General features: G+C 34.3%; 1 protein-coding gene across 2 annotated transcripts in view; it reads left to right on the top strand.

Annotated features, from left to right (window-relative positions):
- Nucleotides 1-13046, top strand: part of Cpeb2 (cytoplasmic polyadenylation element binding protein 2) — a 58767-nt gene that overhangs the window by 16997 nt on the left and 28724 nt on the right. Inside the window, exons 1-2 of one of the 2 annotated variants that reach the window (XM_063230153.1) lie at nucleotides 5705-6122; nucleotides 11374-11424. In XM_063230153.1, coding sequence (XP_063086223.1) covers nucleotides 11415-11424 — 10 coding nt within the window. In that variant the 5' untranslated portion in view covers nucleotides 5705-6122; nucleotides 11374-11414. Of the gene's footprint in view, nucleotides 1-5704; nucleotides 6123-11373; nucleotides 11425-13046 lie in introns of those variants that run through there. The other variant, XM_063230152.1, reaches the window with a different exon arrangement.

The following is a 13046-nucleotide window of genomic DNA, read 5'->3' as shown; positions in this document are numbered from 1 at the left end:
TAGAAACTGGCTTGAAAACTGTGGGAAGTATAGTTTACATAACATTTCTTGAAAAGATCTGTCTCAGCAGATCATGATATCTTTACCTGTGCACTCTGAATAGTTAGAGGAAGTTCAAGAAAAAGGATTTTGAATGTTCTTATTTTTTATTTTTATTTCCATGTTTGCAGCACATATGATTATTTTCCTGAAGGTAGGGTTGATACATGTACACACAGAAATGAATGTTTTTAAAGCCTTTTTAAAGCTAGGAATCACTGAATATATAGGACCATTTTTATTAATTATTGACTTGTTAAGCTCCTAAAACTCTTGAATTGTAAGAAACACTTCATATTTTAGGGACCCTAACCCTTGACATAATAAGTTAGTTCTGTAAGGTGTTAAGTGGTTGTGGTAGTACCAGATTCTTTTCTTCCACTTTTCCTTCTTAATGTAAGATTGAAGTACAAAGCTATGGAATGAGCGGTATGATTTTTGATATCATTTGTGTGAACTTGTACTTTGCAACTTCAGAACCTTTGAGCTGGACAGAGGTTCTCAACTCTGAGAGCAGATTAACCTTGCGGCTTCCTGGGTCCACACCCGTGGAGTGTGTGTTGTATGTTGTATTGTGTATTGGAAACACGTACTAGTAAAACATAAAAACTGAAAATATAACATACTTTGTAGAAATTTTGACACAGGAGACAAGAGCTAAGATAGCTATGAAAAATTGGGCAAGTTTAATATGTGTATTAAAGTATAACAAACTGCAGAATAAAACAAATGCAATTCATATACTTGCAGAGTTGTCATATCCTCTTGCAAGGCGCTACCTCATTCCTCTTGGCAGAGAGGGATCCATTTCTTAACACTTGAGTTTGCTTTTCTTCAGGGCTCATGTTTCCTAGAGTTAAAATTTTCACAATTGTCAAAAATAAAGGCATAGGAAAAAAAACATGTACAGATTGAATATCGTTAATCTCAAACTCCAAAACCTACAGTGTCCCAAAATCTAAAACTTGTTGAATCCCAAAATGATGGAAAGTAGAAAATTTCATCTCTCTCCTCACAACTTGTCACAGTTCAAAGGCAAAAACACTAAAAATATTGCATAGAATTACTTACAGGCTGTGTTCATAAAGTGTTCAGAAACTTCTTGTTGAGGGCTCCCATCCCTAAGATAATCACTCAGTTGTTTATGCAACTTCCAAAATTGAACAAGCATGAGGAAAAATATCAAAACCCTAAAACTCTTCTAGTCTCAAGTATTTTGGATGAGAAACAGCTATCTTGTACTATAATGTCTTTTTAAAATGGTAATTCAGGAGAGATTGCTGTTTATCCTTTCATTTTTTGCCTTTTGCATATTGAACCCAGGGCCCTGTACAAGTTAGACAGGAGCTCTGCCACTGAGCTGCATCCCTGCCTTTCATGTTACAGAGTAGTCAGGAAACTACATTTATTTCCTCCTTATTCCTCGTTTTTCTTTTTCCAGTGAACACTGGTCTTTAATAAGAAGAAAAATAATTAAGTTTAAAACGTATGTAACCTAGGAGAACTGTACGTTTTATTCAACGTATTCTGACACTGAGAGGACTGCTCTTCACACTTCACCCTCTGGCTACTCAGAATTCAGTTCATCTTAATGCGAGTGCAGTTTCTAGGAGTCTAACTTTCGTCATCAGTGACCACATCTGCAGACTCACAACCACATTGTAAGAATATGGTGTAAACGTTCTTGGCTTAGAAAATTTGCTTGAAATATCATGAGGAGACTTTTAAGCTTTATCTTTATGTAGTTGTCTTTCTTAACAGTATTATTAAATTTGAGGATATAATTGAGCATTATTTCTTTCAGACCTCTTTGAATGTTTTGATACGTGACTTGAATTATGATGCATTTTAGTTTTCATTGTTTAAAACTGAAACCTATCTGACAAAATTGTAATGATTTTTTAAATAATCATATTCGTTTAGAACACTTAAAGTTTGTTCTTTACCACATCTTTCTCGTGATTTTAAATATGGATTCATGGCTCTCATTTTGAAGTGAAAAGTGAAACAACAGAACATGTTTACTGTATGTAAATTGCAATGATAAAGACAAGCACTTTGGATGATCAGGCCTAGGATAACAAGCTGTTAGGGAGTTCAGAGGAATATCTGAGTCTCTTGGTTCTCAAAAATATAACATTTAATCATTTTTTGTTTTCTATATATTTAAAGTAATACTCATTAAAGAACATTTCTGTAGCAATCAAGTTTTAAAATAGCCCCACAAACTAAAATACTACAGTTGGTATTTTGATGTATAATTTTTCCAATCTCGTATTTTTCTATGTTAATTTAAAACACTTGAATGTTCAGATCTTTACCTTCTCTCCAATTTGGTTAAATTCATAAAAAGTTGTGTGTGTGTGTGACTGAAACAGAGCCACAAGGCTAATATTTTTAAAAAATAGAAGTCTTCTACCTCCTCCTGCTTCTGATTCCTATTGCTTAGATGCAGCTGCCATGAACTTTTTTTACTAACTGGTTTTTCAGGCAGTTGTAAGCAATATAGTTACGCTTTTGTATTTTTTACATTTGAGTTATTAAATGTTGACGCCCTCCTGTGGCTTACACATCAGCACTTCCCCTACTCTGGCCTCTCATAATGGTTATACAGTTATTTTTGTCGAGTTCAGGTGTTCTATTACTGAGAGAATACAAGTAATATTCATAAATCAACCTTGACTACTTTGTATTATGCCGTTTTCTTCTTCACACAACTTTGTTTCTCCTGAAATTAATCATTGTCTTGTCTGGTTTTTGGCTTAGTTTTTTAAGTACTTATCATTAATTCATTTCAAAATTTATTTATAGAACTAGCAAGCTTCTTTCAGTAGATGCAAGTGCATCATACAGTTATCCAGATGGCTTTTTCCCCGTCTCTGGAGTCATCCTTCTTGCAGCCCTCCTGACTGTCACCTAGGACTTCCAGAGTCCCTGGAGTCCCTCTTCGCTGAGAAGTTTGTGTCTTGACCTCAGCATCCTTTTCCTTGACAGTCTATACCTCTGCTTTGTTACGTCTGCTTACAATACTTTCCTACCAGTGGGACGTGAATTGTGAGTGCCTCTGTATACGAAAACATTTATTTTACTTAGAAATAAGTGTTTTACTTAGCCTGGTATGAAATTATATAGTAGCAATTTAGAATAGGCTTGCTTCTTTACCTTTTAACTTCAGAGCTACTCTCAATTTAGTGCTATACTGAAATTATTTGTTCCTGTGATTGTCTTAGTTTCAATTGTTTTCGTTTTGAGAAATTTTAGGATTTTTTGCATATCTGTGGCTCTGAAGTTAACTAGTGATGAAATGCCAGCTTTGGGGTGTATGTCACCTCTGTGCCTGCCTTTTTATGTTTATTCAGCTAAGCATTCATTTTGATGCTTTTAATACAGATGTTCATTTCCTTAGTTCACGGAAATTTGGAGCATTTTTCTTTAAAACATATTTTTTGACATTACTGCTTTTTTGAATTCTTGTTTGTCAAATATTAAACTCCCTATACTCATCATCTGATTGTCTATTTTTTATTGTTTTTGCTTTTATTTTAGTTTTGAAGAGGTCTGTCATTGGTTTCATTTTAAACTTTTTTTGATTGATTTTTAAGGCCCTCTGTTGAAGCAATTTTCAGGCATTTTGTATAGTATCATCTTATTCTTGTTTGCTCTTATTTGCTCAGAGGACATTATAGTGTTGGAAAATTATTTTTCAGTGCTTCATCTAGTTCCTCTGTTTTTCCCCATTAGGTTCGAGGCTTTGATGAAATACTTTGAATCTTATTCATACTTAGAAGTAAGGTATAAAAGTGACAAAGCAGAGGGAACTAACTGGTAGTGATAGCGAAGAGCCAATCAGATGAGACCCTTGCACTGTTTGTTCCTAGTTCTTTCCTTGTCGGGAAGTGGATCCGAACATATGACTTTAGTCTTCTGCCTAGAAGCTTTAGACTTAGCTGCAAAAGGTGGCTGTGTATATCTGTGGTTCTTTTAAAAATTAGCACGTTCGCGCACCTACCCTCATGGTAACCTGAGCTGCTTATTTCTGAGCCTTTCCAGGTCTCCTGTAGTAAATGGCTTGTTTGTTAGCGGCCTTTCCACTGCCTTACGTTTCTCTTTAGTGATTTGTTTTTCCTTTATGGATCTACCACTCTGCCCTTCCATTACAGCTTCACAGCATTCTTAATACGGTCCTTTAAATCCTCATTGTCCCAACAGAGTTGTATGTCCCTGAAACATCCATGACTGCTGCTTTAGGGTTCAGAAAACAGCAGAGGTGATGGGGTGTGTGCCACAGTCTGTGCGCAGCGGAAGTCTGTGTCCCGCAGCTGGATCTTTGACCCTTAGCAAGGGGAGATTATGTTTGTTGAAAAACTTGTAGAGAATCATACTCTGTTTTAATCTGATTGTTGTTCTCAGTTAACTCAGATGCAATACTTGGTGGCAGTTTGTTTTATAATATATGTACTTGAAATGAAGCTGTGTCATGGGTAAGGGGACCATATCTGCTTTTGCTTTACCTCGAATCAAAAATCTAACATAATGCTAAGAAAATAGGAGCAGTTCAATAAATTATTAGTCGAATGGTTAATCCTTTTTGTAGTTATTCATATTCTTATTATTTGTTATAACTTTTAAAAATTTCCATATGTAGCAGTGTTTTTGTGTATCGAATAATTGTGTAACCATTCCACTACAGGGAGACATTTAGAAGTTTTTAATTTTTAAATAAAATTCAGCGAGTTTTGTGTTGATTTCTATAAGATAAACTTAGATTATTCTGGAGGCTCTAGACATATGTAGCTATACTCTTCAATTCATGCGTAGTTTATTTTAACATGAAAATGCTTCTAGTGCGGCTACCTTGCCAACCAGGGACTCTCACCCTAGACGAGCTTCAGTGTGGTTGCACCTCATATATTAACCTCCAGCTGGGCAGAATTAGCTAACATAATTTATGCTGATGTTGAGTATCTCAAGTAGTTCACTGAATACTACTTTTCACTGATGGTTATGGGTGGTTTATGTTGCTAACTTCTTTTTAAGTTTTATACAAATTATTCATTGCTGCTATCTCTATTTGGTCATTCATTTGGTATTCTTATTGTTGCCATTACTTTCATTTAAAACCCTTATACAGTGAAAAGTTTTGGAATTTCTAGTTCAACTTATTTTTTCACATTTTATAGAAAAGGTGCACAGATAGCAGGGTTTTCATATACCCTACAGTCACTGTCACCTGTGTTGATAACCATTAATAGGATACATTTATTGAAACTAGCACACCCATATTGATAATTTATGATTGACTAAAATCCATGTTATTCGTATTTCCCTAGTTTTTGCTTAATGACTATTGAGAATTCTGTCTAGGACATTGTGTTACATTTTGTCACATCTTAGGCTTCTCATGGCTCTGATGGTTTCTCTGACTTTCCTTGTTTTCAGTGACTTTTGCAGTCTTTGTTTTTCATATACTTATATATACAGTATATATGTGTGTCTGTATGTACATATGTACGCATATGTACAAATCGAGTGTAAAAAATACTGCTTTTCATTGTAACACTTGGTACATGCATATGTGCTTTTGATTATTATGTGAATGTTTTATTGCAGTAAGTATCATAATATATCATCTTACTAGATGATTAATGACATGTTTAATCTTTTGGTATTGTTGTCTTTTGTGATTATACTTGAAACAAAACTTGGTATTCTGCGTTCTTCGGTGTTTCATAGATTCTATAGTATTGATTGAGTAAAAATTAGAAAATTTTTAAGCAGTGTTAGATGAAAAATTCTGGATAGATCCTGATTTAAGAGTGAGTTAAGTAGACTGATTTCAAGGGCTCTTGAAATTGCTTGATTTCAAAGGACTCTTGAAAGTTGATTGATAGTTTTTATTAGATGTGGGTAAGGAGATGGTTCTGTTGCTCTGTTGGGATATGATACTTTGGATCTAAGGGTCTTTTCTACATTTGTATGATCTTATTCTTAGGCTTTTATGAGGCATGCATTGAGATTTGGGAATGAGGTCAGGAATGACTGTCCTGCCCCTTGGATCTGAGCAGAGATTGGAGTTATTCAAGGTTGGTAATGACCACATTATAAGTGGATTTTACCAGATACAATATGAACATTTTTTTCCGATTGGATTTAGAAGTAAAGTGAAATGTAAATGATTAAAAAACATTGAAAGAGTGTACCTAACTAGTGGGAGCCATGCTTTATTTGAAACAAATAAGAAGCATTAAATATCTTCAGTTAAAGATGTATGTGTTTAATATAGCTATGTAATTTATCATATACGTATCATTTATTTTCACAACTAACACGTAGGTATTTTACAGTTGGGCAACTCTGACTTACTCTTAACAATTACTATCCAAGTTTTGCTGCTACTAAGTGGTGAAACTTACTGCTCTCCAATTTGTACTTTTGTCTACTGTACCATACTGCCTCTTTCTAAATAATATAACTTCTAGACTTTTTATGATTCTGTGACTTAAATGTTTAGTTCTCCCTTTGTGTTGTAATAGTTTTATTATCACTATGTTGAAATCATTAACTATGAGTGTTAGGGCTTTGCTGTTCTTTTTGTGTGTGCACGTAGGGGTATAATTAAGGGCCTCCAATGGAGTCCTGTGAAATCCCATGACAGTCAGTCTGATTGCTGAGACAAGTTATTATATATACAGTAGATGAGTAGCATATACAGCTTGGACACACTGGAAAAAGGATGATCCATATCCTGGGCAAGATGGAGCAGGCCAGTATGATAATTTCCTGACTCAGAACAACACCCAATTTAAAGATTAAGACTTTTTCTTTTTTATTTCTGAAATTTTTCATCAGTTGTTTTCAGACCACACTTAGCCATGAGTTAGTGAAACTTCAGAAAACGAAACCAGAGTTAAGGGAGAATTAGTTTTCATTAAACAAAATAGTTGTGGAGAAGGGAAAATTTTATGTTGTCAAAGAATAAACTAGAACGTTAGCAGCCTCCTGCTATCCTGGAAAATGCTAAAGAGATTTGAAAAATGAGTTAAAATTAAGCTTCTTCTATAATTGTTTTGTTTACTTTTAGATTATCTTTCTTGTGCCTTGTATATATGCATATATAATTGAATATATAATTTACATAATGGAATAAGATATTTAATCCATTCAACAAATATTTGTGAGCCTTTTATATGCTTGGCTCTGTTGTAAATGGTAGAATTATAGTATAGAACAAAAGAACAGAGTCCTTGCCCATGTACATCTTCTGCTTTTAAAAGTACAGACCACCAGAAATTGTTAGAGAATAAACACATAATATGGGTTAGAAAAAGAAAGAAGCTACTGTTTTGGAGAAGATGGCCTGTAATGCCATCTCTCACAAATCTGAAATAACTGAGGGGTACAAGTTTCATAATATCTGGGTGAGTGTGTATGTGTGTGTGCGTGTGTGTGTGTGTGTGTGTGTGTGAGAGAGAGAGAGAGAGAGAGAGAGAGAGACTGGGGATTGAATACATCATTCACAACCCTTTATTGTTGTTATTATTATTTATTTATTTTCAGACTGGGTCTCACTAGATTGCCCAGGCTGGCCTCAAATTTTGATGCTTTTGCCTCAGCTTCTCAAAGTGCTGGGATTATGGTATATGCCACACTACCACGCCTGACTGGACAAACACATTTCAAGCAGAAAAGTGGAAAAGTAGAAATATCCTACAATAGGAGTGTGTCTGATTGGAAAAACACAAAGAGGCCAGGTAGATAGATGATGTGGGACTAGCTACTTGCTCTACATATAAACCAAATAAATTCTTCTATACAAATGACAAATTTTTGTATTGAATGCTCATATTTCTAAGTACTTTCAGTTGCTCAGATTATATATAAAGTGCCTAATGTGAATCAAGTCTTTTTATATATGTATTATGTAAATTGCTATTTGAAATCGAATAGATTAAAATATTTTCTACTGACACTTGATACTAACAGTTGAAAAATGTAGTGATGCTGACACTTGAAAAATACATATTTTTAAAATTTATTTTAAATTAAATATCTTAATGTCCCCCAAAATAATACTCATTATTTATAGTTATGTTAACATCGTTATAGCTTATAGTTTCTTAAAGTAGTTTTTTAAAAAAGTGATTGAAATTTATCACTGTAGAACATTATTTGAAAAGCTAGGTTTCCTGAGATAACAGAAACCTCAGATGGCTTAAATGAGACAGTTTATTTCTCTTACATAAGAAGAGTAATGTGACTTTCATGGATTTAAGTTATCTTGTTCTGTTATGCTTAATCCAACTCAAGCCTCCTGATCTAATACTGGTTTTGGGTTTAGCCACAATTCCAGCAAGCAGGGTAAAAGAAAGATAAGCTTTCCCTTTGAAGAATATTTTTCAGAAATTGCATATATAACTTTTATTTTGGGTCCTGTTAACCAGACTTTACACACACAGTCACATTGAACTACAGTAAAAATGAAATTTTTACTCCAGCAGCTCTGTACCTACCAGTTGTTGGGAGTCTTGTTATTGACAAGAAGGGACAAGTATCATTGTAGATCTGTTAGTCCCTACAACCACAGGCCTTTTACACAATACGAGAAATCAATTTTATAGCCTTTGACTTTCATCTGTTTTTTCCCATATTAAAGTTTAAATTATCCAACATACTGTATAATCACTGTGTGATTTTTTTATAAATAGATGAGTTGTCTAACACCTTTCTCTGCATTGTTATCACTAGGAAGTCAGTATTTAAGTAGCAATTAAGAGTATCAAGCCAAACCACCAAGGTTCTAAACCTGCCCGTGCTGTCTACTAGAAATATAACCATAGACAAGTTAATTAGCTTTCTGGAGCACAGATTCTTCATCTTAAAATAGGAAGGAAATAGTACCACACACATGGGATTGTTTTCGAGATTAAATAATGAGTTGTAAAGAGCTTAGAAAAAGCTCCTGACACTCAGTAAACCCTCAGTGTTGCTAGTTATTACTCTCAGTTGACAGGTTCCTAGTGAAAGTAGTTTTAATTATACTAAATAAAATACAAATCTAAAAGTAAAGTTATATGAATATTGTCAGTATGGTAGAAGAAAACTTATTATATAACTAAAAATGAGTCTAAATTTACATATTTCATTTTGGTGTATTTTATTAGTTATATTGATGATTCTGTGTGATGAGTGGTATTTTAGACCATATATACAAACATATGTACATTTAGTATTTTTCTTTTGAACTTGTCATTCCTTTTAAATTCATTCAGAGCCAAGATGTCAAAAGACTATTAGGAGTAAAAATATCTTGTTACTTGTGTCTTGGGATAAATTAACTGAACAGTGAACCTGTTAGAGAATAATTATATGGCAATTGAAAGTCGAATGTCTTTCAAGATAGGAATGGGCCTCAGGAAAAAGGCTTTATTTGTTCTGTTATTCCAGGAAGTCTTGTTTGGTTAAGTATTTCTTTCTGCTTTGCTTTATTTTATAACAAACTATATGTAACTTTTTTACACCTGGCAGATTTTATTAAAGTTGTATATTTGTGTCTGTCCCTTCCACAGACAGATGTAGAGGAGGCAGTCTCTTATGAAAATTTATATTCTACATATCCTACACTGTTAGTGTAGAAGACTTAATTAATTTCTTATACTAAACGGCAATATATGTTCCCACTTTTGTAGGAGTTTCTTTTAAATCTCAAGTCAGAAATAACAGTAATTTTTTTCATGGGCTTAAGTTGCTTTCTAAATTTGGTAATCTGTAGGAAGGTGTTTAAAAATAGTTATTATTTCCAAAATAAGCTGTGATACTTCAAAATAATGTGCTATGTTACTGAAATTCAGCTTAGGAGACTGGTGCTTGTAGGCTCTTCCCATGGTGAACTTCCTGCACATGGTGTAATCTTCACTTCGCACTTTGTGCTGTTAGAGTGGACGGCTTTATTAAGCAGGTCACGTAGTTAACTAATTTCTTGCATGATACTCCAGTAAAAAAGAGATAATAAATGGTGTACTTTTGAGGCACAGTGACACTTACATTGTATAACCTTTGTGTCTGTAATCAAAATAAGCCATAAACCAAGAGTTCAGAGAAGTATTTCTGGGTATGCATATCTGTACATCTTTCATATATTGTGTGTATTTATATGTATATATACACACATTTTAACATCAAAAGTAGATTATCTCTCACTTTGCCTTAACAGATGATCAACTTCATAACTAAAAAGAACAATAGACAATCTCTGTCTTATGCAGAGTATTTGAATACATTTAAGGGCCCTTGTTAAAGTATTTGCTGAAGTTGTAAAGGCAGATGCAGATAATCTGTGTTCTTTACTAATCATGTCAAATTCAATTATTTACTGGTCACCCTTCTGGTGACAGTCCATTAGATGCTATCATAGTGTCTTTTTTAAATGACTGCTGAAAGTGACTAGAATGCAACATTAGGGATTTAATTTTTAACAGTTCTCTAACAGGATTGTAATGTGCCTTTTTAAAATAGTCTATCAGCTATTTAGGGAATGGAGAAAAACCCCACATTTTAATGAGGTAAAAATAATGGTCATCTTTGCACTCAGTATTTAGTCAAACAAATACTGGGTGTGAAAATGCTAGATAGGCCATGGTATGTTCTGTGTATGCCATTTTTTCCACAGCATGGTATAATATTGTTGCCTTCTTTACATCTAGTAAATACACAGTTCTTGAATGAAGGTTGCTAGGAAGAAATACTTATTCATGAGCGTGAATATTTTTGTTCTTTAAAATTATTTTGGTCATTTGTAAACTCTGCACAAGATACCTTTCAATAACACCTAAGTAACACACCTAACAAGCTTTTGTTAAACTTTATCTATATACAACTGCATAAAACCACATTGATTATACAGCAAGTTGTAATGAGTTTTTTCTGTTTATTTTAATATTTTAGTTTATTCTAATTTAGGAGTACAAATTTCAAGCTTTTAGAGATCTATAGAGAAAATTAAAGACAGCCTTTGGAAAATAAAATATTAACATCTCATGTTAAATTTGCATGGATATATCGCCATTGTTTTTACATTTTAAAGAACAAACTTTTATTGCCATTGCCCTCAAATCAGACTGTAATCTTGTGATCTAGGAACTGAGACTGGTTGTTAATTTTGTTTTCAATTCAAAGTGATTTATTTAATACACTTAGACCTAAACTTTTAGTTTTTCTTTGAAGGTTGTGCTCAGTATTATTTGTCACTACCCTCCCTAGCCACACAGCTCCCTCCCCTTTTTTGGCTTTTCAAATAGCTCCTTAATCTTCAAATTCCTCTTTCCTGTTTCTCCAAAGGTCGATTGAGCTACCCACATCCAGGAACTGACAATCTGTTGATGTTAAATGGTAAGTGTTATAAAAACCTTTTGCATTTCTTACTGGTTTAGGTAAAGATAACTAAATGCGTATTTCTTGAAACTTTCTCCTGATGCACACAACTTAATCACTTTGTAAGGATAAAAATAAAGCTGAGGCCAAGCATGGTGTAAACTCCTGTAGTCCCAGCTACTTCAGAGGTTGAGAGGGAAGGGTTGCTGAAGCCGTCAGTACGAGACCAGTCTAGACAACAAAGCCAGACCTTATCTCAGAAAATAAATAGAGCAAAGCCGTAGCTATCCCTCTGCAGAGAGCAGAGTTAGGTATCTGGGTCAATTCTGGCTGTAAATTAGTCATTGACATGCATTTGTGACGATATGAGTTACTTCAGTGATGGGAGATTTTTGGGTGTAGTCCTTGTGGAATATTAGCTTTCCAGTTTAAGATATGAGATATGACCTGAGCTAAATGTTACCTTAGTTTTCCCACTTGTAGAATGGAAATATAAAATATCAAGATTTACTATGAGAATTAAGTAAAGTTTGCAACGTATCTACAACCTGTTACTTAGTAGAAGCACTTGTGTTTACATTTAACTGGAGAGTATACTTGTGAATCTGTAAATACATTATTCACACTAATTTAATATATTCTAACTAAAAAGTTTGCAAGTTAAGTTCATCAGTTAGCAAATAAACTTCCACTAAGGTTTGTTTTCTGTTGGTCAAATATTAATGTGTCACAGTACTTAGCACCTCCATGGGTATGAGTAGGGATAGAGGTTTAAATTATTTTTCACAAATCCATAGGTTAGTTAGAAAAGGAAAATAAGACATAGAAATCATATTTACTTTTAAATATATAATGTTACTAGAATGGCTTAGGTCTTCTCTCTTTATGAAACTTTGTTGAAATAATATGGCAGTGAAGTTGAGCGAAGGTTGGAAATAACTGGACCGTGTGAACTGATACCATGTGAAGATGACAGTAGTGACAGGAAGGTAAGAATCAGGCTCAGGCTGCCTCGGAGATCGGAGATCGTCAGGTAGATAGGATTTGGGATTGACAGAGGAAACTGAACAAGCAGTGCTGGGGCAGGAGACTGGTGGTGTTTTCAGCCCTTGATGCCTATGTGTTGAGCGGTGTACCACAGGACAGCGCAGACCAGCGGTGGCAAACCTTTGGCACACGCTGCAGCCAGCTGCTCATCACTGCCAGCTCCGAGAAGTGCACTGTCCCTGGCCTGGGATAAAGGAAGCCTGGATGAAGGCAGCCTAGGCTGGCTGGCAGTGTCACTGAGGGGCTTCTTATTCAGCTATTTTTCTACTACATAGCTGGACTCACTAAAAATGATCCTGTGGAAACTGAAACTACACAACTAAACAGAGCTTATTCCCTTGACTTAGTTTATGAACTAATAACAGACTTAGGTAACAATAAATTATTTATGTATTGATTTCTCTTCCCTAAACATTCTATATGGTAAGTAAAGAACATTCACGAATCTCTTTAACTTCTGTAAGAAGCAATTCTATTGAAAACTCATCTTTGCATGTAGTTTGCATCCTTTGTTAAAAGTCCATTTGAAGGAAAGTACTTTATGAGATAATTGTTTTAGATTATTAACAGACGCTGTTAGATTGCTGAGTGGA

This window comes from Cavia porcellus, unplaced genomic scaffold (genome assembly GCF_034190915.1).
Source record: "Cavia porcellus strain 051 isolate PalLab524CR breed Dunkin Hartley unplaced genomic scaffold, mCavPor4.1 scaffold_18, whole genome shotgun sequence".
Taxonomy (NCBI): domain Eukaryota; kingdom Metazoa; phylum Chordata; class Mammalia; order Rodentia; family Caviidae; genus Cavia; species Cavia porcellus.
The sequence above is the reverse complement of the archived record's forward strand: the minus strand, read 5'-3'. Positions and strand labels throughout refer to the sequence as shown.